General features: G+C 33.0%; 1 protein-coding gene across 1 annotated transcript in view; it reads left to right on the forward strand.

Annotated features, from left to right (window-relative positions):
* Window positions 1-25,790, forward strand: part of LOC132553716 (neogenin-like) — a 188,807-nt gene that overhangs the window by 157,788 nt on the left and 5,229 nt on the right. Inside the window, exons 4-25 of the mRNA XM_060217990.1 lie at window positions 202-492; window positions 939-1,104; window positions 2,530-2,672; window positions 3,194-3,478; window positions 8,024-8,246; window positions 9,042-9,187; window positions 9,629-9,969; window positions 10,189-10,359; window positions 10,827-10,911; window positions 11,665-11,862; window positions 11,964-12,059; window positions 12,267-12,584; window positions 13,330-13,437; window positions 14,824-15,018; window positions 17,034-17,114; window positions 18,702-18,873; window positions 19,396-19,619; window positions 20,287-20,448; window positions 20,916-21,071; window positions 22,258-22,284; window positions 23,525-23,608; window positions 25,395-25,706. Of these exons, the coding sequence (XP_060073973.1) occupies window positions 202-492; window positions 939-1,104; window positions 2,530-2,672; window positions 3,194-3,478; window positions 8,024-8,246; window positions 9,042-9,187; window positions 9,629-9,969; window positions 10,189-10,359; window positions 10,827-10,911; window positions 11,665-11,862; window positions 11,964-12,059; window positions 12,267-12,584; window positions 13,330-13,437; window positions 14,824-15,018; window positions 17,034-17,114; window positions 18,702-18,873; window positions 19,396-19,619; window positions 20,287-20,448; window positions 20,916-21,071; window positions 22,258-22,284; window positions 23,525-23,608; window positions 25,395-25,706 (3,984 nt within the window). The remainder of the gene's footprint in view (window positions 1-201; window positions 493-938; window positions 1,105-2,529; window positions 2,673-3,193; window positions 3,479-8,023; window positions 8,247-9,041; window positions 9,188-9,628; window positions 9,970-10,188; window positions 10,360-10,826; window positions 10,912-11,664; window positions 11,863-11,963; window positions 12,060-12,266; window positions 12,585-13,329; window positions 13,438-14,823; window positions 15,019-17,033; window positions 17,115-18,701; window positions 18,874-19,395; window positions 19,620-20,286; window positions 20,449-20,915; window positions 21,072-22,257; window positions 22,285-23,524; window positions 23,609-25,394; window positions 25,707-25,790) is intronic.

Below are 25,790 nucleotides of genomic sequence, written 5' to 3' on the forward strand. Positions count from 1 at the left end.
GTTATTTTTCTTCGTTTTGAGACAAAAATGCTCTCTTGTTCAAGGAAAATTTTAGTGTGTTGCATATTGTCCTTGAAATTTGTATGGATTTTTCAATAAAAAATTTACATGATATTTGAATATTTATAACATTATCAAAATTTTGTGTTAATATCTAAAATTATTTACTGCCTTCTAATATTGGTTGCTCTTTTTTTTCAGATTTATCAAAAACATTCGACATTCAACCCCATGATATGACTTTATATTTACGGGATGTAGCAATGTTCCGATGTGAAATAGATGGGGCGCCGCCCCCTAATATTACGTGGTATAAGGATGGAAATCCACTTCAAGATAGAAATAACATTAGAATATTTAATGATGGTGTTTTAGAGATTAATCCTGTAGAATTTGGAGATTTTGGATCATATCATTGTTTCGCTGAAAGTTTAGATAAAGTGAAAGCAAGGTCAAGTGAAACAGCAAGATTACGACAGATTGCTGATATAGGTAAGACAACACCTTTATTTTTCATGTTTTTGAAATTGTTTCTTTAATCCGTCTTTATTTTCAAGTCAAATATTCAAATTTTTAGTTCTTAACTGATGTTTCTGTACTTGGGAATTTAGGTTGGGATGGGACTTAAAATTTACAGTCGCACAATTTAGGGCAATCTGCAAATTGCAATTTCCCTATACAATAACTGTATATATTTTAAAGTTTTAAATATAGAGTTGTTGCCCTTTGTTATGTTTCATTATATCATTCTTTTCCAGATTATGTATAGAGTTTCATAACTGAAACGAGGTCATTTGTCTCGCTAGTCAAATGCAAAGTTAATATCTTTTGTTTATCATTTCAAATACAATATATTTTTTATTAAAGATTACTTGAAGGAATATAACACCCTCCCAACCCCCTCAAAAAATTATTTTATTCCAATTTTTTCTTTGTAGATAAAATAAATAAGGGAATTGAGCCGTCATTTGTGATGCGGCCACAAAACACTTGGGCTGAAGTTGGAACTACTGTTGTCCTCTTTTGTGGTGCAAATGGCCAAGCAAAAGAGGGGAGACAACCCACTATATCATGGCTGAAGAACGGTATCACCATAGATTTTACGTAAGTTTGAAAAAGGAGTTACGTTAGCAAGGGGTACTGTCTAATGGTTTGTGGATGTTTGGATGGTTGGCAGATGTTTGGCAGGTTAGAGGGACATTTTGGTGGTTGGAGTACGCTTGGGAGGTTTGAGGATGTTTGGATGGTTTGAGGATGTTTGGGAGGTTGATGATGTTTGGATGGTATGGAGTAACCTTATATGTTTTAAAGTATGATATTAGGAAAAAAAAAACAGCACTGCAATCTGTAGCAAATCAATAAGTAAGTAAATCTAATGTGTCATCTCCAGCCATTTTAGATTTTATTGTCAATTCCATTGTGACAATGTGTCTTTTCAATGTGTAGATGTCTCCATCAGTAAAATAGAAATTGATGGGAAAATGTTATTTTTAACAAGATATTGAAACACAAAATGACATTTAATCAAGGGAAGTGTAGTTTCTAATGACAGGAAGACCCTCATGTTTTTGGAATTATTGTTTTTCAAAATTTTTATCATAAACAATATCTCACCACCACTGTTTGTCAGTTATATGAACATAATGTTTTGTGTCAGGATGAATATTTATGAAATCAGTTTGTGGAAATAATTTTGTAGATTTAGCTACATATGTTTAAAATTGTTCAGGGAATGGAAGAATTCATTTTCTGTTTCTAAAAATTGAAAGTTTTAAATTTAGAAATTGTTAATTTTTCAATTTTCTGTAAGTGTAGATTATTGAAGGATTGATTTTTCTGTGTATAGATATTGATTTTCGTTACTTTAACATGGAGTCACTTAATGTCCTTGTTGGTGGGAAACAGATTCCCTATTCGGGCATCATTTACTAAATGTAAAATTGAAAGTTCAAATTGCAATAAATTAAATTTGTAGATTCAGAAATGGAAATTTGAGTTCTGAAATAAGAATATTTTAGGAGTAAATTAAATCTATGGGTTATTAAACGATGTTACTTGTAGTGTGGGTTACAGAGAAAAGAACATTACAAATGGCTGTTTACATCCAACTGTTTACTGTACAGCTGAAGAATTTGTAAATTGACGGAGTAACAACGTGAATAATATTATATATAAGAATGAAACAAACAAACAAAAAAGCCTTTAATCTTGATCGGGTTGATTGTTCAATTTATGGATTCAAAGACATAATTTTTTTCTTTTTTTTTTTTTTTTTTGATTTTTTGGATTTACACCTGAATTGTAATAATTATTTTGTACCCTGATTAATTTTTTGTCTTGTCCTAGTCTGAATGCTGTAGGTGATTCAAATTTTATCTGGATAATTGCAGTTATGAAATCTTATACTTTTGAAGTTTGTCTCCTTTTTTTATTCTTCAAAAAGTATGTAGATTTGAAACTGCTAATATGAATGTATTTTACTTTTTTCTTTGTCTGACAGCAATAATAATTTGATTTCTTTCTTTACAGGCAGACACAAGGCAGACTAACTGTTGTAGGGGCGGGGAGTTTGCAGATATATCAAGTACGTGAGGAAGACTCTGGCACCTTTACATGTCGAGCTGAAAATCCTATCGACTCAGAGGATGCAGACGCAACCCTCACAGTGCAAGGTATGGATGACAGTCTAGTAGACAGCTCAAGTCATGTAGTTTTCAATCCCAATGCATTTTTCTCAAAATGCCTAAAATCATGGAAGCGAATCCTTAATTTTCCCCACGGCAGACTGTGTGCCACAGTTAATAAACTCATCTTAATAGAACATAACATACACCATAATTCAAGCTGTATTTCTAATGGATTAAATTTGAGTTTTAAAGTTCTAAAAAATTAAAAAGGTTTACGCGTGATAAAAGTTTAAAACATTTATCAATACCAAATCAACAATAGTATAATGGAGGGGAGGTAACTCTTAGTAGATTCTTCGATATTTCTTAGATCTGTGTTACCAAGTCAAAGATAACTAACTTACAAACGAGGATCTCTGCTAAAGATCATTTGATGGCATGTTGTTGGAAAGGATTTGAATAAATTTTAAATGAAACAAAAAATTATTTAGATGTGTTTTCATTTCTATTGAATTCAAAATTCGATGTAAAACACAGAATGACTTCCTATTTCTTTATTATTTTAGTTCCTCCATTATTCCGTGAACAGCCAGCTAATCACGTAGCTCAGGTAAACACTGATGTTCTGTTCCTTTGCGACATTTACGGTGTACCAGTGCCAGAGACACAATGGTTCAAAAATGGCCAACGAGTGAAAGATCTCAATGAATCAGATTACTTTCAAATCGTAGACAACAAACATCTGAGGATTCTGGGATTGCTGAAGAAAGATGAAGGGATTTATCAATGTTTCGGAGAAAACTCACTAGGCAGCGTCCAGCGAAGTGCTCAACTGATAGTTGTTGATCCAAGTGAGTTATGTTTCCTACGGAAAATTAGTTTAGAGAAGATAATGAACACTTTTTTTTAAGGTAAAATACCTGCAGGAGTTCTCTTTAGTTTAATCGAAAGATTTTGCCTAATTTTCATCCCCAACATTCTTTGCCGAAACTCAATTCCTGGAATTTCTTTATTTTAAAGGAATTTTAGTTAAGTTGTTTTCGTATCTTATCCAAGGATCGTAATTATCCTTTGATGATTAAGTCAAAATTTCAACATCAAGCAAAACTACAAGTACTCTTTAGTAACTTCCCGTGTAATAATACTTACCTCCCCTTGTACAGCATGATCCAATGAAACCCTTTGTACATGGATTATATATAAATATCTGTGACCCTTCCCTGCAGAAAAAAATCTGAAATCTCAATATCCCAACTACACTGCAAATAAAGCTCTTATTCAGGAGTACACATTCAGAATGTAATGATTTTTTTGGAAGACGTGGTTTGATTTTTTTTCATTTTTTTTTTTTTTTTTATTCATCAAAGAAAAAAAAATATATTGAACAAATTAACAGATTAATATTTGTAGATATATATTGACCAAACAACCATTTTTCCCCACTATGTGCCTTCGTTTTTTTCCTTCATGCATAATTCTTATCTATGAATAAGGGATATATTTGCAGTGTTGTGTATATATATATATATAATCACCAAATTGATATATTGATTTCAGAATATGTATGTTTACCAAGGTTTACCATTACATACATCCGAGGCTTGTATATCCAAATACTTATTATTTCTTTTCATCATTAAAATGAAATGGAAGAAGGAAATTTGGAAGGGAAAAAAGTATATAAAACATGTTTGCAAAGTTTGGTTTTGGAAAACATTTTGATTTACAAAACAATAGTAGATTTAGACATTATAATAATTTGAAAATTTCAGGAATATTTTTTTAAACCAATTTAAAAAAGAATCGTATAACAGTAAGTGTTTGAAATTCAAAATTTAAAAACTTTTTTATGTGATTTCATAAGAGCATGTAAATAAATGAATATACAAAATGTTTTTGTTTTTTGGTTTCAAGGAAAAATTTTAAAAGATTAAAATTTAGTGGCAAATAGTGAGGATTAGAGTTGAACAAAATTCAGCAAAATACATATTTGTGATTCTTCTGTAATAAATTCAAATTGGTGAGCTTCAAATGTAAATTTATATGAAAAACAAATTTGTTGTATAGCAATTATTTGATAATAAATCAATCTTTTTATTCTGCAAACTTACAAGCCTCAGATATGTTCAATGAGTTTATAACATGCATTTTAGACTCACTTGCAACTTAAATATTGAAAATCATATTCAAAGTTTGATCTAATGTTCTTCAAATTCCTTGTCTTGTTTTAAAAAGTTAAAAAATAATTTTAAAATCAGAATTTATAATAACCTTAAAAGATTATTTTGTTCTATGTAAAATTGTTGAAAATCATGGAAATTAATTTTAAAAACAATAGAAAATTGAATTAGATAAAATGAAATGATAAATTTCTCATTAATGGTAGTAGTACTGAACATATGGTGCACGAATGCTGTGATTGTTGATGAAAACTATATATAGATCAATTTTTATACCCTCTTTGTGATATATACTCAACTAACATGGAGAACTAGGACAAAACTGTTAAGGTGGTTAAAGTGGTCAAAATGATCATTCATTTTTGAATGAATAGAATTTGGAATTACTTCAGACTATGTGGCAAGTGATTGGAGCAGCAATTTAAAAATTCATGAATTTCCATGAAGAAAAAGGTATACTGACCAATGAAATGTTGGCTTTTATTTGACAAAAGAAATATCCTTCAGTTATTGACCAATGAAATAAATGTTTTCTAGTAATTGACCAATGAAATGTTTTCTAGTATTTGGCTAATGAAAAATTCTGTTGCTTCTTGTATTCTGTTTAAAGTGATTTGTTTTACCATATTGCTTACAAGCTTCTTCATATAATTTTGATATTTATGCAAATAGAAAAATTGAGTTCTGATCAAGGTTCGTTATTAGTTATAAATTTGAATTCATTTGAATTTTTTTATTTCATATTTTAATCGATCAATATTTATTCACATATCATTTACATATTCAGATCACATGTACTTTTACACGTATTGATTTTTTTATCCTGTTACCCCCACATAAATATGATGGACCATTCCATTATGTATATATGGGGGTTTTGGGGCTAATTAATGTGAAGGAAAATGTGGTGGGGTAGATTATCCAAACTCCTGTAGTTAGTTGACATGGGAATGAAGGGAGATAATCCATGGTGTGACTGATCCAACCAGATGCTGTATCTGTAGTGTGCTGTCGTTGTTGTATTGTAACCTTTGCATGGTGTACCTAATCAAACCTGATATCTTACATTCTGTATTTCCTAATCATGCATAGTGACTATAGGTAAACAGAATACAGACCCGAAAAATGCATACATGTGGAATGTACAATTAAATTTTAAGAAAAAAAGAATGATATCACAGAAAGTAATGGTTTTCTAGCCTTTCATTCTAATTTTGCAACTTAATCATGGTTTAAAACTAATACTGACACCTCTAACTGATAAAACAGTTAAACATATTCATGTTTTTTTCTTCTGATATAGAATAAAAGCATTCATGATTAATCATGATATTGTTCATAAGTAATTAATTTCCACCTTTTAAAGATTAACATAAAAAATCTTTTACTGACTTTGTGGTGTAAATTTAAGGTCTTAACTTTGGAGGAACATGATTTTTTGCTGAACTGGAAATAATAAAAAAAAAATGATTGAAATTCGGATTTATTATAGAATTTTTTTTAGGAAATGGAATTGGAAAAATTTTAAGATTTTTTGTTTCTTTTTGTATTGGGATTTTTAGGAAATAAACTTTGCTGTTATGTATTGTATCCTATATATAGCATGAAGCATAGTGTGGTTTTCTATAGTATGTTTGATTTGTGTATATTGCCAAACTTATAAAAATAATCCCAGTCATGATGGTCTTCCCTGGGCGTGAAGGATGTTTGAATCATTCTTTGATTTGGTTCTATCCTTTAATTAAGTGAACAAATGAGTAGGGCTTATTTTGGAGTGTTGACATTTGATAGAGGAATGAGTCATATTGCTTGTAGGAGAAATGATGACAGGGAATGGAGTATAGAAGAATATTCTAGCAGTAGGAAGACACATGCTGCCCACTTCATTCTGGGGTTAGATTTCTGAAATCTATAATAATAAAAATTGACCCTTGAATTGGTAATACAACATCAGAATATTGATAATAGCTTTTATCCAACATTAAACTTGGAACATCTCTCCCCTTCTCCCCTCCCCCTCAAATGAAAAAAATTAAATGTCTCCTCACATCATTTATTTATCTCTGTCACACTACAGTGAAAAAGATGAACAGGGTTAATTAAAGACTGACTTATCCACTAGATGAACTTTGAATGGGAGTTTTGGTTGCTATAGTTACCCAGAGTAAAGATGGCTGATTCAGCTCTAGCTATCTCTGACTTTGTTTCATAGTTACATCATTTGCCCCTGGTTACAGCAGATTTCATTCTGTTTGGCAGTATATACATTTATCTTATGTTAATCACCTGTTTTATTTAACCTGTATATTTATTTATTATTTATTTATCATTTGCTTTCTTGTTTTATCATATTTTCATGATCATCAAAACAACTCCTCAGGTCATGACCTTTGAACTTTAAACTATTGTTCATTTCAATATAACCCTTATTCAAATTACTTCTTGTTGTCAAAGAGGAAAAGTTCTCTGATTTTCTTAGATACAAAGTACTTTGATATTGTTATAAATAAGCATTTAATACAGTTGAATGTCCCTCAATAAAACACAGCATAATAATCAAGAGCTGTTGTAGAAAATGAGTGCCAAAGAAAACCGCGTCCATTTTGATGTACAATCCTGCAGTAGTACTTCATCTGAATAATATCCATCTGTTTTATCAATATTTGCAATATTTTCTCTTCATTCTTACATCATATGTAGTTCATATCATTATAATATATACTGTCTGTGCAAACCCTTGCACACAGTATTTGTAAAGCTAAACAAGAGCATGAAAGAACATGACATAAGCACAAATTTTACATTTTCCCAAAAAGTAGCTTCACATAATTTTCAAAATTATCATATAATGTGCTAAAAGTGGGGAAAATTTCAAAACATTTGTTTTTTTTTTTTAAGGTAAAAGAATTGAAAAAAGTAACTTAAACAAATCATTTTCAAAATTCTGGTAGGATGTGTTAAGAAATGGAAAAAAGATTTATTTTGTTTTTTCAGAATAAAAGAATTAAAACCTGATATGAAAATTATTTGATTGTAGTGTTTCTGTTCTTTCATGTTTTCTGCTACACATAGATGGACCTTTAATATACTTGCTTACCAAACTACAATTTAAACTGCTTTGATTTATTTATTGATGTAACCTTTCTTAGTGTTGTTTGTTGGCTTTGTTTATTACCTCCCTTGTTTTTACGATTACCTCCCTTTCCCCTGCTACAGAGGTCTCCCCTCCCACCCCCTCTTCCTTCACACGGCCTATACATCATTTAGGCGGCATCTACGGTGACCTGACACGCCTTCCCTCTGAGCCAAGAGATTTGAGAGCAGCCATCGTTTCACGGAGGTTTGTCACCTTGTCATGGAACCGACCCAGGTCAATCGGTGAAGGGGAGACAACCCAACTGACTTACTCTGTTTATTGGAAGGAGATGGGATCTGAAAGGTAAAGTTTGACCCCTGATAAAAATGATGGCCCATTTCAAGACATTAATTAATACCTATTAAAAATGTGTGAACATTTTGCATCATTTTTATGGTCAAAGAAAAATGTTCTGTTTTTTATTTCGTCATTTCTTTTCGTACCTTAGCAAACAAATTTTGTGCAATATATCAATACCAGATTGATTTTTAACAAATTCATTAATTATGGCAATCCTACTATTCAAAAAACTAGTTAAAAATGTGAGGACATTGACAAATGCAATGAAAGTTAGATATAAAAAGGACCAAATCATTACAGAAAATTAAACATTGGAGCAATGCTACACTTAACAATTTAGATATAAGACAGATTCAGACAGATTTAATTCTAGGAAAATGAAACATTAGCACACTTGAAATAGACAAATTCAATATGATGTAAGTTGCAAAACTATTTCAGTATGGGTTAAATAGAACATTAGAGAAAGTCCTGGGCTATTTAACATTTGATCAATTTGAAATTTATCAAATCTTTTTCAATTTTTTTTTCAAATACTGTAAAATCACATACATTTTTGATGGCACTTCCTGAATAGATCTCACTATAAAATCCACTCGTTATCAAATCTGTGTCAACATTTATCTCTTTATTATTTTGTGGACATTGAAATTTGTGGATTGAAACTACCCACAAATTAAAAAAAATCTTCCTCAAAAATTAATAATTTTACTGTATGAAATTATGTTGTACATCTGACTGTTCTTGATAGCAGCTTACTTACAGGTTTCCTTGCTTACTTGTAATTTGTTACAATAGGGAGAGAGTGATGAACATTACACAACTAGGGGCTAATATACAGCATCTGAAACCCAACACTGCATACAAGTTCCGTCTTCGCTCGTACAATGGATATGGACCAAGCCCAAACTTTGCTAGGATTTCAATCACAACAGAGAAGGATGGTGAGAGTTTCGTGCTTTCAGAACATTTTGTTTTCATGGTTGCCATAAAAATGCTTATTTTGGGGGAGATATAATCATTTAGGCAATTTCTGATGATTTATCTGAAAGACGTTCCATCATTTTTAGATTGTGTTACTTTAATAGGAAATTCCATTGATTGTTTCTATACAAGATAAAGTTATCTCCCCTGATTGTTATTTAATTCTGCATGAGAAACAGTTATCTTGTGTCTGCAGTAGTGAGGTATTTTCTTTTGAAAACGACAAAAAATATGATTGAAATATACTATCAGAAATATTCAGAATCAACTCCACAGTAAATTATTATCTTTTAAAACTGTTCTTCAAAATATTTTTCTGCATAATTGAAAATTTAATGTACATTTTCTTCAATGGGTTGATTATACTAAACTCTGTGTCAATTGGAATCTTTGCTTTATAGTTGATGTACCAAGCCCTCCTACAAACGTCCGAGTGACTGCACTCTCCTCGAGGGCAATTCACATTGAGTGGGAACCTCCAGTCAATGCCAAAGGGATAATTAGCAAGTATGTTGTCATATCGTACGAAGTTGGCAAGGACAGTGGGGAGAACCGAGAGGAAGTCTTAGCTACTGAGTATACATTGGAGAACCTAAAAAGCTTCCGGGAGTACAGCTTCCGTGTTTTTGCTAGTAACGAGATCGGAGATGGAACAAGTTCTAAGGAATACACTTGTAGAACATTCTCTGCTAAACCGAGTGACACGCCAAAAAATTTCTCTGTGGAAACTTCCAGCTCAGAGGTTTGTATTTATTATGCTTCCATACTGTGCCAGGTTCAAAATCATCCAAATGTTTGTAATTTATGGTCTTTCAAACTTAAATTACCTTGTACCAGTTTTGTAAATATTGTGATAATTTGTCAAAATTTTGTGTAATATTTGATCCATTGTCTAGAGTTATGTAACAGAAACAGGTGAGCATCTACCTGTGATTTTACTCTATTCTCTATTTTCTCACAGAGTATCATTGTCAGATGGGAACCTCCACCAGCCGACGCCCAAAATGGCGTCATCACAGGTTATAAAATTAAGTTCAAGAAACGAGGTGACAGTCGTGCTGAAACCGTGACAACAGATGGAAACAGACGTCTGTACGCACTTACAGATCTAACAAAAGATACGGAATACCAGGTAAGGGGTGATGATATGGACGTTAGGACTACACAATCACAACAGGCATATACCTTCCAACTGTTGTTTTAACCGGGAAACTCATAATTAATTATCTAAAGTTCAAACTTTCCTTTGTTGGTTTGTGTTTATCAGAAAGCTGTTGAAATAACAATTTTTCAAAATAATGAAAATTGAAGTTTTGGTATTGGTAAAATTTTGAAGCTGGATTGGTTTACAAAAATATTGATTTCCCAAATAAAAAATCAGATTTCATTTCATTATAGTTCTGATTTTGGGCAAGACCCTTTACCTCACTTGCTCCGGCTAGCATGGGACTGTTCAGTTATTCAATGAGATAATCACAAGCTTTGTAGTGACAAGGAGACCTGGCCACAAATTAAAGTAGGCCATTGATTAACAATCTAAGTATTTTTTTTTACCTAGAATAATGTATATATCTACATTTATTTTTCTTATTTTTTAAGGTGAGAATCTCAGCACTTACTGTCAATGGAAGTGGACCGTACGTTCGCTGGCACAGAGCTACCACCTATCGCGATGATCTTGACGGTATGTATGTGATAACTCAATTAAATATTTTGAATTGGTCAGAAAGGGATGTGTGTACCTATAATTGAAGTTGTGATCCCTGATAAAATTTTGAAGCTGAATTGATTTATAAAATTATTGATTTCCAAGAATTAAAGTAAGATTTAATTTCATAATGTTTATTTAGTTCTAGATGCCTAGGAGTATGTTTTGTGACATTTACCAAAAAATTATCTCTGGTTCTTGGATTTGAAGGAACATTTCTATTTGCTTTTTGTTAAGGCCATCCTTAATCAATGGAAAATTATTCTGAAACCACTATAGTAAAGCGACAATCAGAAAATCATAATTCAGTCTATATAACAAGGGTTTCTTAAGAGGAAATTATCAATGTCTGTAAATAGCTTTGACTTCCTTTCAAATCTTCACTTACCATTAAAAAAAAAATTCAACTTGAAAATATGATGTAATACAGAAATTTATAGTCTGTTTAATGATTTCTGAGGGGAAACAAGTTTTTTGCCTCAGTGAAAATTGAAAATTGGAGGCAATGAAGAAAGCGTTATCTATAAATATTTTCCAATATCTGATTTGTTTGTTTTCACTCGAATGCTGCTATTTTAAATATCCTGGATATTTATGTAAAATTTTAAGCTTTTACAAATATTGTCCTTGAGTTTCAATTATATGTCTGCTGGTTACATCAATTTCCTTCAATTTCTAGGTTTCGTCTCACCGAAATTTGGTCGTTAATAAGACTTTTGTGTTTTACAGAGACAAGAGTTCCCCCACCTCCAAGGTTGATCCGTGTTGTGCCATATGACACGTCCATACGAGTATCATGGTCAGCCCCAGATCCCGAGTCTAAGATTTTGGTACGAGGTTACATACTGGGGTATGGCAAGGGAGTACCTGACTCGTACCGCCTTACATTGGACGCTGACAATCATGTTTATACAATAGATAATCTTCGTAAGTACTGCTATGGTATTTTGATTTTTGAAACATTAAATTTTTTTTTTAAATGCCGAAATTTTCTGTAAATGATTTTACATTTGTATTTGTGTTCACAGAACCAGCATCACAGTATGTTATCACTGTGTTAGCTTTCAATAATATTGGAGACGGGGAACCCAAGTACCAGACTGCGGTCACCAGTGAAGAGACAGGTAGGTTTAACCTAATCGGGGGAGAGCACTCCAGCTACTTCACATTGTTATAACAAAACAATTAGTCGCACCGGTGCCATGTCTTGAATTCACAGTGAAAATTCTCATACATGTTTTTCGTTATTGATAAAAAGCAATTTAAACAAGAAAACAAATGTAATTTACCATTTCTTTTCACCTTGAAAAATGTATTGATTTTTTTTTCAGTCACAGAACAAGTGACTCCAATGATGCCTCCTGTTGGCTTAAAGACGATTGTGTTGTCATCGTCAACAGTTGTACTGACTTGGGCAGACACATCTTTAGGGAAGTCACAAACCGTTACAGATAGCCGTTACTATACAGTACGTTACACATCGCTGCCCAATAACAATAAACGTTACAAAACTATCAACTCAACGGACCTCAATGCCCACATTGACAACCTCAAGCCCAACACACGCTACGAGTTCTCAGTCAAGGTCATCAAAGGTCGCCGTCAAAGCACGTGGAGTATGAGTGAAATTAATGTCACACAAGAATCAGGTACAGAAATCCATAATTTTTGCCACTGCAATTCTATGGAATATCTTAATATGTTGTAAAATCATTTTTGTAGATATTTGTTTTCATTTATTTGTACATACTCTAAATCCATGAATTTTTATGTCGAAAAAAAAAACAGATAAAGTTGATTTCATGAGCAAGATTTACCCATGAAATCAAAGAAACCAAAAGATGTGTATATTTTTGGAAAACCACAAAATTTTAGCCCCAAAAAATAAAAGATTACACAATAGGTGTTACCCATGTCCCTGACCGCCCCATTCATTCAGAATCAATGCTATATCTTAAAAAAAACTCTTAACAGATTTGTTTCCCCTGTTTTCTCCATACCATCATATTCTGGTTGTATATAGGAGCTTGGATTTAACTAACTTAGAGACAAATTCTTATGCAATCTTGAGTCATGTCAATTTTGCTACTTCCTAAGTTTGAATTATGCTTTAACCCAATGGCTGATGATTTGATACCAGAACATGTCTTGCTGAGAATATGTTCAAATTTTAAAGGAAATATTACATTATCATTTATCCTGAATTAATGAAAGCCTGGTTCCCAACTCATCACCTTAGATTAAAAGTTTTGGTTGGATTATTAGAGGACAATGAAGAGGTTTTTTTATTTATTTTTTTAAAGGTGGCCTATTAGTTGGCTCAGAAATTACTATTGAATAAATAAGGTATTACAGTTTTTGTCTATCTACTCTGACAGTTTCATTGCTTTACAGCACCATCTACAGTACCAAGAGACCTGACCCCTGTTCCAAAGGAAGACAACCCCACAGCTGTTACAATGAATTGGCAACCTCCCCAGAAACCTAATGGGCAGATCACAGGTATGTTTTGTTATCATGTGACAGAATACTCAAGAGTCAAGGGGAGATAAACATGATGTCATGGGGAGATCAGCATGATGTCAAGGGGAGATAAACATGATGTCATGGGGAGATCAGCATGATGTCAAGGGGAGATAAACATGATGTCATGGGGAGATCAGCATGATGTCAAGGGGAGATAAATATGATGTCATGGGAGATAAACATGATGTCATGGGGAGATAAACATGATGTAATGGGGAGATCAGCATGATGTCAAGTGGAGATAAACATGATGTCATGGGGAGATCAGCATGATGTCAAGGGGAGATAAACATGATGTCATGGGAGATAAACATGATGACATGGGGAGATCAGCATGATGTCAAGGGATATAAACATGATGTCATGGGAGATCAGCATGATGTCAAGGGGAGATAAACATGATGTCATGGGAGATAAACATGATGTCATGGGGAGATAAACATGATGTAATGGGGAGATCAGCATGATGTCAAGGGGAGATAAACATGATGTCATGGGGAGATCAGCATGATGTCAAGGGGAGATAAACATGATGTCATGGGAGATAAACATGATGACATGGGGAGATCAGCATGATGTCAAGGGGATATAAACATGATGTCATGGGAGATCAGCATGATGTCAAGGGGAGATAAACATGGTGTCATGGGGAGATAAACATGATGCCATGGGGAGATAAAAATGATGTCATGGGGAGATCAGCATGATGTCAAGGGGAGATAAACATAATGTCATGGGGAGATCAGCATGATGTCAAGGGGAAATAAACATGATGTCATGGGAGATGAGCATGATGTCAAGGGAGATAAACATGATGTCATGGGGAGATCAGCATGATGTCAAAGGGAGATAAACATGATGCCATGGGGAGATAAACATGATGTCATTGGGGAGATCAGCTTGATGTCATGGGGAGATCAGCATGATGTCAAGGGGAGATAAACATAATGTCATGGGGAGATCAGCATGATATCAAGGGGAGATAAACATGATGTCATGGGGAGATCAGCATGATATCAAGGGGAGATAAACATGATGCCATGGGGAGATAAACATGATGTCATGAGGAGATAAACATGATGTCATGGGGAGGGATCAGAGGTCTTTCTTCCTTGTGACTGGTGCATGTATTTTTCCAAACTAAAAAAAGAAAATAAATGCTGTGTAGTTGAACTCTGTTCACCTATTTTTACTTTGTTGTCCAACATATGACCTTTATTGACCTGTAGATAACCTTTGTGGATCTTAAGATGACCTACTTTATCTTGTTCAGACCTCTGTTATCCTGTGCATGACCTATGTTGACCTGTTGATGACCTTTGTTGACAAGTAAATCACCTTTGTTGATTAATTTTTCTCCAGGGTATCTATTGCTCTACACAACTGACCAGAGCCAAAGTGACCGCGACTGGGTGGTTGAAGGAGTGTTAGGAGAGAAGCTGTCCACCACTGTCAAGGGTCTCACACCAGACACCACTTACTACTTCAAGATACAGGCTAGGAATAGTAAAGGTTATGGTCCTATGTCCAGCACGATCATCTACAAAACTCCAGCAAGTAAGTGTCACAATCAAGGTGGAGGGTTTAGGCCATTCAAAGCTTCATTTTGTAATTATCCAGCAGTCTTACGAAAAAGATACCTTGAAAATATTCATTTATGTTTATGTTTTTATCGCAAGTTGAAAGCCATCAGTTGAAATTTGTAAATGTCAAATTAATTCTTACAGTTAAATGAAAATTTCTCAAATTATTTTTAGAATCTGTTTTTAAAGTGATGTGTAATACAGGATATTGTATGTTCCTAATTCATAATGCTATCATTATTTAATCTTTAAATTGTCTTTCTAACAAGTATGTCAGTCATTTTTTATTTATAAAACAAGTGCTTTTGGAAGTGATGTAAAGAAAATTAATAAGAAATTATTTAAAGTGATTAAGATCTAACCAATATGACTTTTCAAAGTATAAGTTAAAATAATTTGAATGTGTAGTGTAGAACAAGATAAGGGATGCATTTGGTGTGAGGAGCATGGTATCATTGCATGGGCAAGGGGAGGCTACTCTTATTGACAAGACAGCCATAAAAGGTCATAAAACAAACATTTTTGAGACCTAGGTTTTTTTACAATGGAGTTTGGTTTACTAACACCTGTCTATAGTATACATCTGGGGGGAAAAACATGCATTTTGGACACATTCTTTTTCGTGAAAATGATGTCCATGATCGGAAGTCTTTTTATGCGAAAAACTTATTTTGGTAAGTACCTTAGACATAGTGAAGTAAGAAATAAACTCGGTTAAGCTGATCCATCTCTGATTGGCTGAATAAGTGCCAAGTAACTTTCCTGAAGGAGTTGTCTTGCAGTCACGGTTTAGAATAAATCTTTGAGGAAGAAGTTAGAAAGATTTTAGATTTTTGAGTTTTTAGGTCACCTGAGACAAAGTCACATATCCCTTAGTGGAGGTGGTAAAGTTTACTATAGTTTATATACAAAAAAAAATTGGATGTTTGAGCAAAATTTGTTTAATTTCCATTGGACATATTTGAAACTTCAAATTATGAGTAAAGGATGACGGCTTGATGGTATGACCATTTTGATCCTGACTGATCCCCAGGGGCTAATGTGTGGTGCCAGAAGGGGTCAAATTAACTTCAATTTTAAAAATCTTCTTCTCAGGACCCATATATGGTAAAATCAAATGCTCTTTATGAAGAAAGCATCTGAAGATGCTTTAATTACCAAAATGAGTCTCACATTTCGTCCTGGGGAAGAATATTTTTTTAGACTTTACTGTAATTTTTATAGAAAAAATGTATTTTTGAACATAACATTGGTTATTTCCAAATGAAAATAACTTACTAAGAATTATCAGTATAGAATAACAGTTTTTAAAGAATGCATATATTGACACTGTACATATTCAATGTCACAATTTCCGTTTCATGACACTATCCTTTAACGTTATATATATTCAATATATCTCAGGTGACCTTCAAGGCCGAGAGGCATCTTCTTTTCCCGAAATATCTCAAGAAACCCCTCTTTTGTAAAGAAACCAATATGAAGTTGATGTTGTAAAGATCAATAATTAGAATATACCCACCCAGTCAGACCAACACTTGTTCAGTATCACTAAGTAAAACAATCTAAAGTCACTCACTGGGAAATGATTTAAAGGGGTTTCATGTATAAAACTAGTATTTGAATCTTCTTTTTTTTATTTGTTATGCAAAAAAAAACAAATTAATTGCTTCATTATATTTTGCAAGTTCTCTAACATAAAGTAAAAAAGTTTGAGTGGCAAATACACATATCATAAATCAGATGACAAATTAACAGGGTAATCTACCTTATAACTCTGATAGTGTGCCCAGAATTTTGACAATAAAAAATGAATGGTAATCATGTGTCCTGAGATAGGCCCACTTTTGACTCAGAATTGATGTGACAATATTTTAAAGGACGCGTATGACGTATCCAAGCACCAACATATCCACATCATTGTATCCTGCACTGACACGCTGAATGTCATGTCAGCTTGGAAATATGTTGTTGTTTTGTGCTTTGTAGAAGATGGTACAGGTGGAGGAAAGATCAACCCAAACTTTATTGCTCCAGAGATTAATTACAACCCCAACGTGAACGATGTAGGTAAGATTGCAATGAATTATCTCCCTTGGGTAAGACTGTAAAGAGTTATCTCTCTAGGTAAGACTGCACTGAAATATTTCCTCCAGTTAAGAGTACATTGCGGCATCTTCCCGAGGTAGGACTACACTGAGTTATCGCTACTAGGTAAGACTGCATTGAGTTATCTCCCCTAGGTAAGATTGCACCGAGTTATCTCCCCTAGGTAAGACTGAACTTTATTATATCCTTACTAGAACAGACTACACTGAGTTATCTCCCCGATGTCAGACTGCACTTAGTCATCTCCCCTGGTAAAGACAGCACTAACTTTACTATATCCCCAGTAGATAGGACCATGAGGTATATCCCAAGGTGACAAGGTTGTATTATCTATCAGGATTTCACTGAAATGTAAAACATCAGTTTCTTACAATAGAAATTTACAAACACCATTTTGGATCAGTATCTAGGTACCTATGTATCTCTCTGATGTTTTCTCAGAAATATTGAATCAGAAATAATTTTTTTTCTGTTCATTTAAGGAACAGGTGTTCAATATTTATTTTATTGTAAATATTTCATTTTTAAAGCATATGTTTCACTCAGATTGTCAGTGAAATAGATACAACAGAGTTCTGGAATCTATGGAAAATTCCTTGAAAGCACTAGCTAATCATTCAGGGATTAATGAACAAAAACCTGGCATGTTGCCAAAGTGTTGTGTACTGTTAACTATAGGGGAATTACATGGGATCATTTATGATATCATTTTAGAATGTCACCCTCCAAGATACACTTTCACTTGATATGACAGCTTATATTTTGTCACAAATTTAGATCTTGGAAATAGTAATAAAATCATCTTTCTGGAAAGGTTACTGAATGTTGTGCTGAAAAGTCTAAAGGTACTGGTCTTTACACTATGAATAGCCATCTCGCTGTATATATTACTGCTGGAAATGGTCCTGTACTAATTTCTATTCTAACACTGGAGTACTAATATTCATATTTGGGGCATCAATGTGAACGCTTCATCCAAACATGCATGTTTATGTGGGAGAGGAATACAAATTATGTACACCTATCAATATTTTAAAAAGAGGAATTTAATTTTCCGACATTGTTGATGTTTTCCTTGCAGAGCTCATTCATCTTTGTTCATTTCTTAATATATTGTGTGTTTACGGTACAACTATTTATACGTTTTATTTTGACTGCTCCAATATTTTGAAATCAAATGAATCCTGTGATCATATCAGATAAATTGTGGAGACAGTTTAAGAATGAAATGTTTTTCTTGAAAACTTAGCTACAACTTGCACAATAACTTGTTGTGTTTCTTTGAACTTTTATGATTTTCTTTTTCTGAATTAAGATAAATATTCTCTCTTGTGTTAAAAATGGTACTCATTTTCTGGTATTGTTTTCTCAGAAAAAAAATTATGATCGCTGTTTTCAATCTGATAATATTTAGTTAAGTGCCTTTTTACATAAACTTAAAATTCTCTTGCAACTATTTATTTAGATTTTGCAAGCAGATAGAATAAGTGTTTTTATTTTCCTTCTAACTTTGTCATCTAATTGATGTGTATGTTTTACTTCTGTCAGATGAACAACCCCAGGAGGACGATGATAAACAAAACGATGCTGGCGGCCTTTCCACCAATGTTGTCATCATCATTGTGACATGTGTAGTGGGTGCCTCTTTCTGTATCGTGATCATCGTCGTTGCCATTGTATTGTGTCAAAAACGAGACAATGGAGAACGCAATAAACGGCCGTATGTTCATTTTAATGATTATCACAGATATACCAAGCTAGATTCGAAATATTTATCTTCTAGTGTAACTTTTTCTCGGGTGTAAACTTTAGGATCTGTTTTTATTCTTTAGAGGTTGTTACTTTCTGATGGTTTGAAGTTCTGCAGTTTAAGCAAAATTTAATAGCAAAAGAAGTCTTCTGGATATCATTTAAAGTCTCTTTAGACATTTTATCAATGTTTTTGTATCTTGTAACTTTATACAATCCTCAAAAATATTGAAAATTAGAATTCCTTAATACCAAGTACTTTACATCTTCAAAATCTCCTCAGATATTTTTGTCTTATTGCATTTAGGTGTCAAAGAAATTAATTACAACCAATAATAACAGTTATAGTTTTCTATTGATAATAGGTTTGTTATTGAATTTTTGTTTTACCTGAGTGTAATAAGATGCTGAGGTGTTTGTTTGGTTCTTAATGTCTTATAACCAGAAATTATAGGTATATATTATTTAAGATTTCTTTTTGTTTTACCCCCAGTCAAGCCGCCCAGCAACAGTCCCCTAGTAAAGGCAAGATGGCACAGCGGGACTTAAAGAAACCTGATCTATGGATAGACCATCAACAACAGTTTGAATTAAAAAATGTTGATAAACCAGAAAGGAGTGAATCGATGTTGACGATGAGTACATTACGACGAAACTCTGTAGACGGAAATAAATCGATAGACGATTTGCCTCCATATCATCCCGACATTGACAAAGGTTGGTATCATTCTTAACCTGGACCTATATTTCTACAATCCAGGCCACTTTAATGTATTCTGATACAAAACTAAAATCTTCAGAGTGTATACTACCATACACTTTGTTTGTAATCTCTCATAAAGATTTTCATATTCTGGACAATTGGTAGTGTTTATATAGTGTTTTACCTTAATCTTCATCTCATTCAGTTTCTTTAACAAAGCTTTAAGGGTGTATGCTACATATTATACTTTAGTCTTTCCTTGTAATGTTTCTCAAAAAGAGTTCCATTTTATTGACAATTATCAATGTTTGTAGTATTAGATTTTTGCCTTGATCATCAGCTCAACCTATTTCAGAAAAAAAACCTTAAAACTTAAGGTTATATCTACCCTATATAGCATTGTACCTTTTCTTATAAAGAGTTCCATGTTGTCAACAAAATTTTGAATTGTAGTGATATTAACATTCTGATCATCACTTTAACTAATTTTGTGCAAGAAATTCCTTCTACTTAAGGGTGTAAGCTACCTTATATGTATCTATTTTATTACAGAATTATAAATAAATACTATTTCATATATCTATAATAAGCCCACCCTTGATTTTGAGTGATAGTTTGTATGTTGGCCCTCTGGGTTAACATTGTTAGATAAATACATTGGTTTAAAATCTTTCCATTCAGAATATCCAGAAATAACTTACCATCCCCATGGTAACCATGAGGATCGCTACACGCCTATGAGGCAGCAACCGATACAGCACCCACCGTCAGGGCTGATTCGACCCAAAGCTACAAAACCTCCGATGATGATCGGCGTAGATTCACAGCCCTCTCATCGTGAACGTAAGTATTCAGAAGACCGGCTTTTCTCCAATACAATTCCTAACTATTTAAGTCAGAAAACATCTGATATAGAGATGCTTTTGGGAATTTCTTTGAATATGTTATTATACAACTTGACTTCTTCCAATCATCTGAAAATACACCGCCTTAACCCAATTCGGGGGGAAAATGACCAATTAGGTAGAATTAGGATTAAACAGTATGTTTTGGGAATTTTGTCATATTATGAATTTGCATTCATATGAAGACTCTGGGAAAAGTCATGTTTCATATTTCACAACATGAACCTAAAGATATGATCAATCAGATCTTGTCACCGAAATATTCCCTAAAAATTAATCAGTGCTAAAATATATACGGTGTTATTAAAATATGTATTACGCTTAAGGTCAGAACTGTGAAAACTGAATTCAGAAATAACATGTAAGTGAAGTAAGTAAAGTACAACTTCCTTTATCATGTTTCAGCCATTGCCATGGTGACAGCTTTACAAAGTAGTCAGATGGGTCAGATGGATTCACCTCACGGTATGATGTCTCACTCGCGACCAGGCTTCCCGCGCACTCAGTACAACATGCCGTACACGACGTCACCACGCGTCAATCAAGACCATTCTCATAATAGTAAGTCTGAATGTCATTTCCAAGGGGCAATGGGATGTTTTTATATAACTGTTTTTTCTCTCTCAGTTTTCCCAAGGAAATTTAGAAAGAAAAGACAAACTAAGAAAAATATAGGAATAGAAAAAAAAACCACACATTTTTTGGGTAAATATGAAAAAAAGTAGATATTTTTAGAAAGAAATGATTGCTACAATGATGCAAAGATTTAATACAAAAACTGAACTTAATAAGTGTTGAAAATGAATTACTTAACATCAATGGTTTCGGACAAACATTGTGTTCAATATACTTATTTTGGAAATTTTGGAAATTTTAGTCACTGTGATTTCTGTTTCTGGTATTTTTATTGTGTGTTGTGTATAATGGACTAGATTGCCAAGCATCTTGTAACTCTCTAGTGAATAGAGGCAAAAATATGCATGATTGTTAAAATGGACAACAGTTGGCAGAATTTTTAATGGCCTCAAATGCATATCACTCTCTCAGGATTATATGTTGTAGGAAATGAAATACAGTTATTGGTAGAAGGAACGGAATTGTAGAAGGAACAAAACCTCTTGTAGAAAATATTCGACCTCTTTTAATGAAAACCACTTAATATCATGGGCCATTTGTCAGTCGACACATTTTTTCGAACGTCTAAACCCAGAAGTTAAATTTCTGTTGCACCAAACTGACTTGTTTCAGATAGAAATTGTTTGAAGATCAAAATTTGTAATGTGCTTTGTTTTTCCCATAAGAACAGTGATTTTCCTTAACTTTAGTTTGTTTGTTTATTGAAACAGTTTTACACCTGCCAAAAATTTGTACGTGACACTACAGTGTCATCAGTTTCATTTACCTGTACATCATCAAAGCATAAACTTCTTAACAGAATGTTTAATGAATTTTTACCAACTGTGTGAAAGGAGATATAGATTGCTGTCCTGTACATATGTCAGTTGAATTACATCTAATGAAAAAAGAGAATTTAAAATACCTGTAACTTATTTAAATCACCTGTATTTTGTAGTTACCTGTATTTTCAGTGATAATTTTTATCATGGAAATTTTACCTGTATATTTATACTTTAATGTTTCACTAGAAATTACCTGTATGTATCATATACAACTCACCTGTATTTAGATTATCAACTCACCTGTATTTTAATCGTTAACTCACCTGTACTTATCACTTTATTTACAGTGCATGGGATGCCAATGGACCATAATTGTAAGTCAAGTAATATTTCATCTCTTCCTGTTAAATCTTCAAATCCTTTTCTCTTCTATTACTGCACACTGCCATGATGTCTTTGGTTTCAGCAACATTTTATAAAATTAAAATTATCTCAGAAATGTCTTAAGTTTTGTCCACGAAAATTTGGAACGTTATTGAACCAATGAAATTCACCATTGGCAGTGTGATAGGTGACTCTTTGTTTTAGAAAAATGTATGATTGGAATAATTCTTTTAGACGAAATTTAAATCAAAGGAAAAATGTGTTTAAACAACAAACAAAAAGAGATGTAACTGAGAAAGTAATTGAAATTTAAAAAAGCACTATTTCTTGACGAGATATTTTAATTTTGTGCAAAGAATATTTTAACACTGAATGTTATTGTTTGTTTCTCGGAGACCTTATGCTTGTCTATAATGGTTTGAGAATTCATGGAACTTTAATGACTTTTTAAAAGAACATTAACGTTTGTTTGTTAGTATACATAATAACATTAACTTTAATTACCTCATAAGGCAGTATTTTTCTTTATTTTATTTTTCTCAGCCTTTGAATAACATTTTCATCTTTCTGATATTTTTGACTGTTTGAGTCCAATTTATTGTTCTGATTCTTTGGAAACAATGCAAAATTTTAATTAACAGAAATTTCACACTTTATCTAATTCTTTACATTTTAAATGGAGTGAAGTTTTGTTTAAGGTTTTAGACAGTGTGATATTTCTGCTGTTTTTATTGTGTGTTGTGTATAATGTAACACATTGTGATTCCTTGTCATTGCATGGCTGTATTCTTAAGATTACTGTATTTTCACATGTGTACAACTTCATGTTTGATTCTGTTCGCTTTGAAAGCTTCCAGGATTCTGACTGGTTTCAAATTGTCATGAATGAAATAAAGGTAAAACCAAACATTTGAAATAGAAATCATTTAATTTGAATTTTAACATATTTTGTATGTAACAACTATTTATATATTTGAAACCCGTCAGAATCGTGAATGTAAAAGTTTTCTGTTTTTATCGGAGTTCAACATTTTACTGGTTTATATCTACTCATGATAAAATGATTTGAATCATTTAATAAATTATTGAAAAATAAAACTGAAAACTTTACAAAATACAAGTGAAGCAAGCATTTTTTATTTACTTTTGATGTATTTTTTTGATATTGTGTTCCCAAACTTTTCCCAGCATGCACTGCATCTTGTTCTCCGTTGTTTCTTGCTATGACAGATCTTGTGTCTGCCCTGGATGACGATGAGTCGAGTGTCAACGATCCACTCTTGGACGAACCTTACAACGCTCGAGTTGGATATGGCATGTATCCCTTACCAGCTGTTAATAGTCATAAATTCCTGGGTCTAGAAATTCTCACCTTTATTCAACCATTATAATACAATAAATTCCACATATGTAGTGTTCAGACCAAAAACTGTTTTAAGATATGAGTAAAGATTAAATTCATTTGCCTGTTACAATTGTACATACTCCTGCCACAGTCTAATATTTACCCATATGTACTGGATGCCATTATTGAGAATGAATTTTTCATCTCATCAATTAAGTGTGATAACAAAAAGTGTGTAAAAATTATGATAAAAGCTTTGAACCTCTTTGATTACAAAAAAAAGTTTCTTCGTATTTAAATGTGAGACATGCATTGCATAATTAAATGTTTTTAAATGTTAGATATCCATTAAGTAGCCTGATTGCATGTTTTAACATTTTAAATAAGTCTGAATGAACACTAATTATTTTGCAAATTTTTTTCATCACAGCTTACTTAATTATAAAGATCAGCTTCAACTAAAACCAATTTGCTGAAAACATTTGTCTTTAGTGTCTCCCTGAGCACTATGCATGTGTGTACAACATTAAACAGATTGAATACACAAATCAGATAAAATTCAATTAAGTACCAAAATTATGCTTATATTTTGACCTTTAAAAATTTTTATCCAATAAGATGATTTATTAGCAAAGACACTATGCTACCTAGAAAACTTTGCTTTTTTTTTCTTTTTTCTTTTATCCAAGAATTTTCCCCTCTTAGTTTTGTTTTTATCATATCAAAGAAGTAATTAAATTATAACTTTAATAAAATTTTGGGGAAAAAGAGAACATAAATCATAAGGAGTATGGAAACATTGTTTGAGTGTCTGCTGGCATTGCATGTGTGCACTGTGATAAATGGCCTGAGTGGAAATTAGGGAAGATAAGTGTTGAGTCCATCCATGTATGACATTTTTGCCTTTTAATCATAAAATACATGGATACGAGACTGGTCTTATGTAACTGGGATCAGGTGAAAGAATGATATGAGAAGCTGGTTTAACTCTGTCTTTTATGATAAAGGGACATAACACGATACACCTATCAATTTAAATTTTGACTGATTATGGAAATAGCGGTTTCCACAATACTGTTTAATTTAATCATTTTGAGAGTATAGGGTTGACAGGGTCTGTTCAATCTAGAATTATTTAATCTGAATCCAACACTAATTGTCATTTAAAATGATTACAATAGGTATTTAATTCAGTTATCTCCCTTTCAATAGCAGTTACCTCCCTTTAGGATACAGGCATCAGTGGCATTGCATGGAAATGCAACACCTGGACACTGCTGTCCTTAACTTTACCGCATTGGGCATGCATTGTATCTTCAGGAATCATGCTTATTTTAATGACAAGTTGATTCTCTTTTTGTCCAGTTAAATCCACAAAAAACTTCAAAGGTGTTAAAATTGAAAAGTTGGTTTTAAGCTGATGTTGAAAAAATGGTATCAGAGATTTTATATTTTTACTTGATTTTGAAAAGGAAATTGCAGTTAAAAATTTTAAGAAAGAATCAATGTTTTAAAGATGTGAAGTTATTACCTATGTTTCGATGTTGACGTAGAAGCAAAAAGAAAAGAAAAATCTGTAAAACATCTTAACAAATTAATAGAAATGTAGTGCTATTACTGCTTTTGAGAGAAGAACATGTAACATGGTAATCTATCAGTAAGTGGAATGGTGGAAATCACAGGACAAAGGATTATGCGTTGGATTTAACTTTTTGGCCAGCCAAGCTAATGTGCTGTGTACTAATTTCCTTCCAGGCCTTAAGTCGCCCGATATCTGCCCCAAGCAGAGCCATAGTCTTCCCCACCTGGCTGGGCACGGGATTAACCCTAATATGGGGTCAGGGTCTCATCCCCACCCTCAGGGGTTGATTCCCCATACCCCCCACAAGGGTCAGCCGACTGCCATTATCTCGCCCGACCAACAGCTGCCTGGCGAGAGCGAGGAACATAAAAGTTTACCCCGATCCCTCCACCGACATCCGCTGCGGAGCTTTTCCGTGCCCAGTCCCCCGCCCCCAGGCAGTAACCCCCTGTCCAGTGTCCAACACGCCCCAAAACACCAAATAGGTATGTACATGTCCTGTCCAGGGTCTGTGTCACATAAATAGAGGACAGGAGCCTCAATCTGATCTTTTGTTAGAGGGTAGAGAT

The sequence above is a fragment of the Ylistrum balloti genome, unplaced genomic scaffold, assembly GCF_031769215.1.
Source record: "Ylistrum balloti isolate Yb309-2 unplaced genomic scaffold, AGI_CSIRO_Ybal_v1 Utg370344, whole genome shotgun sequence".
In the NCBI taxonomy this organism is placed as follows: Eukaryota; Metazoa; Mollusca; class Bivalvia; order Pectinida; family Pectinidae; genus Ylistrum; species Ylistrum balloti.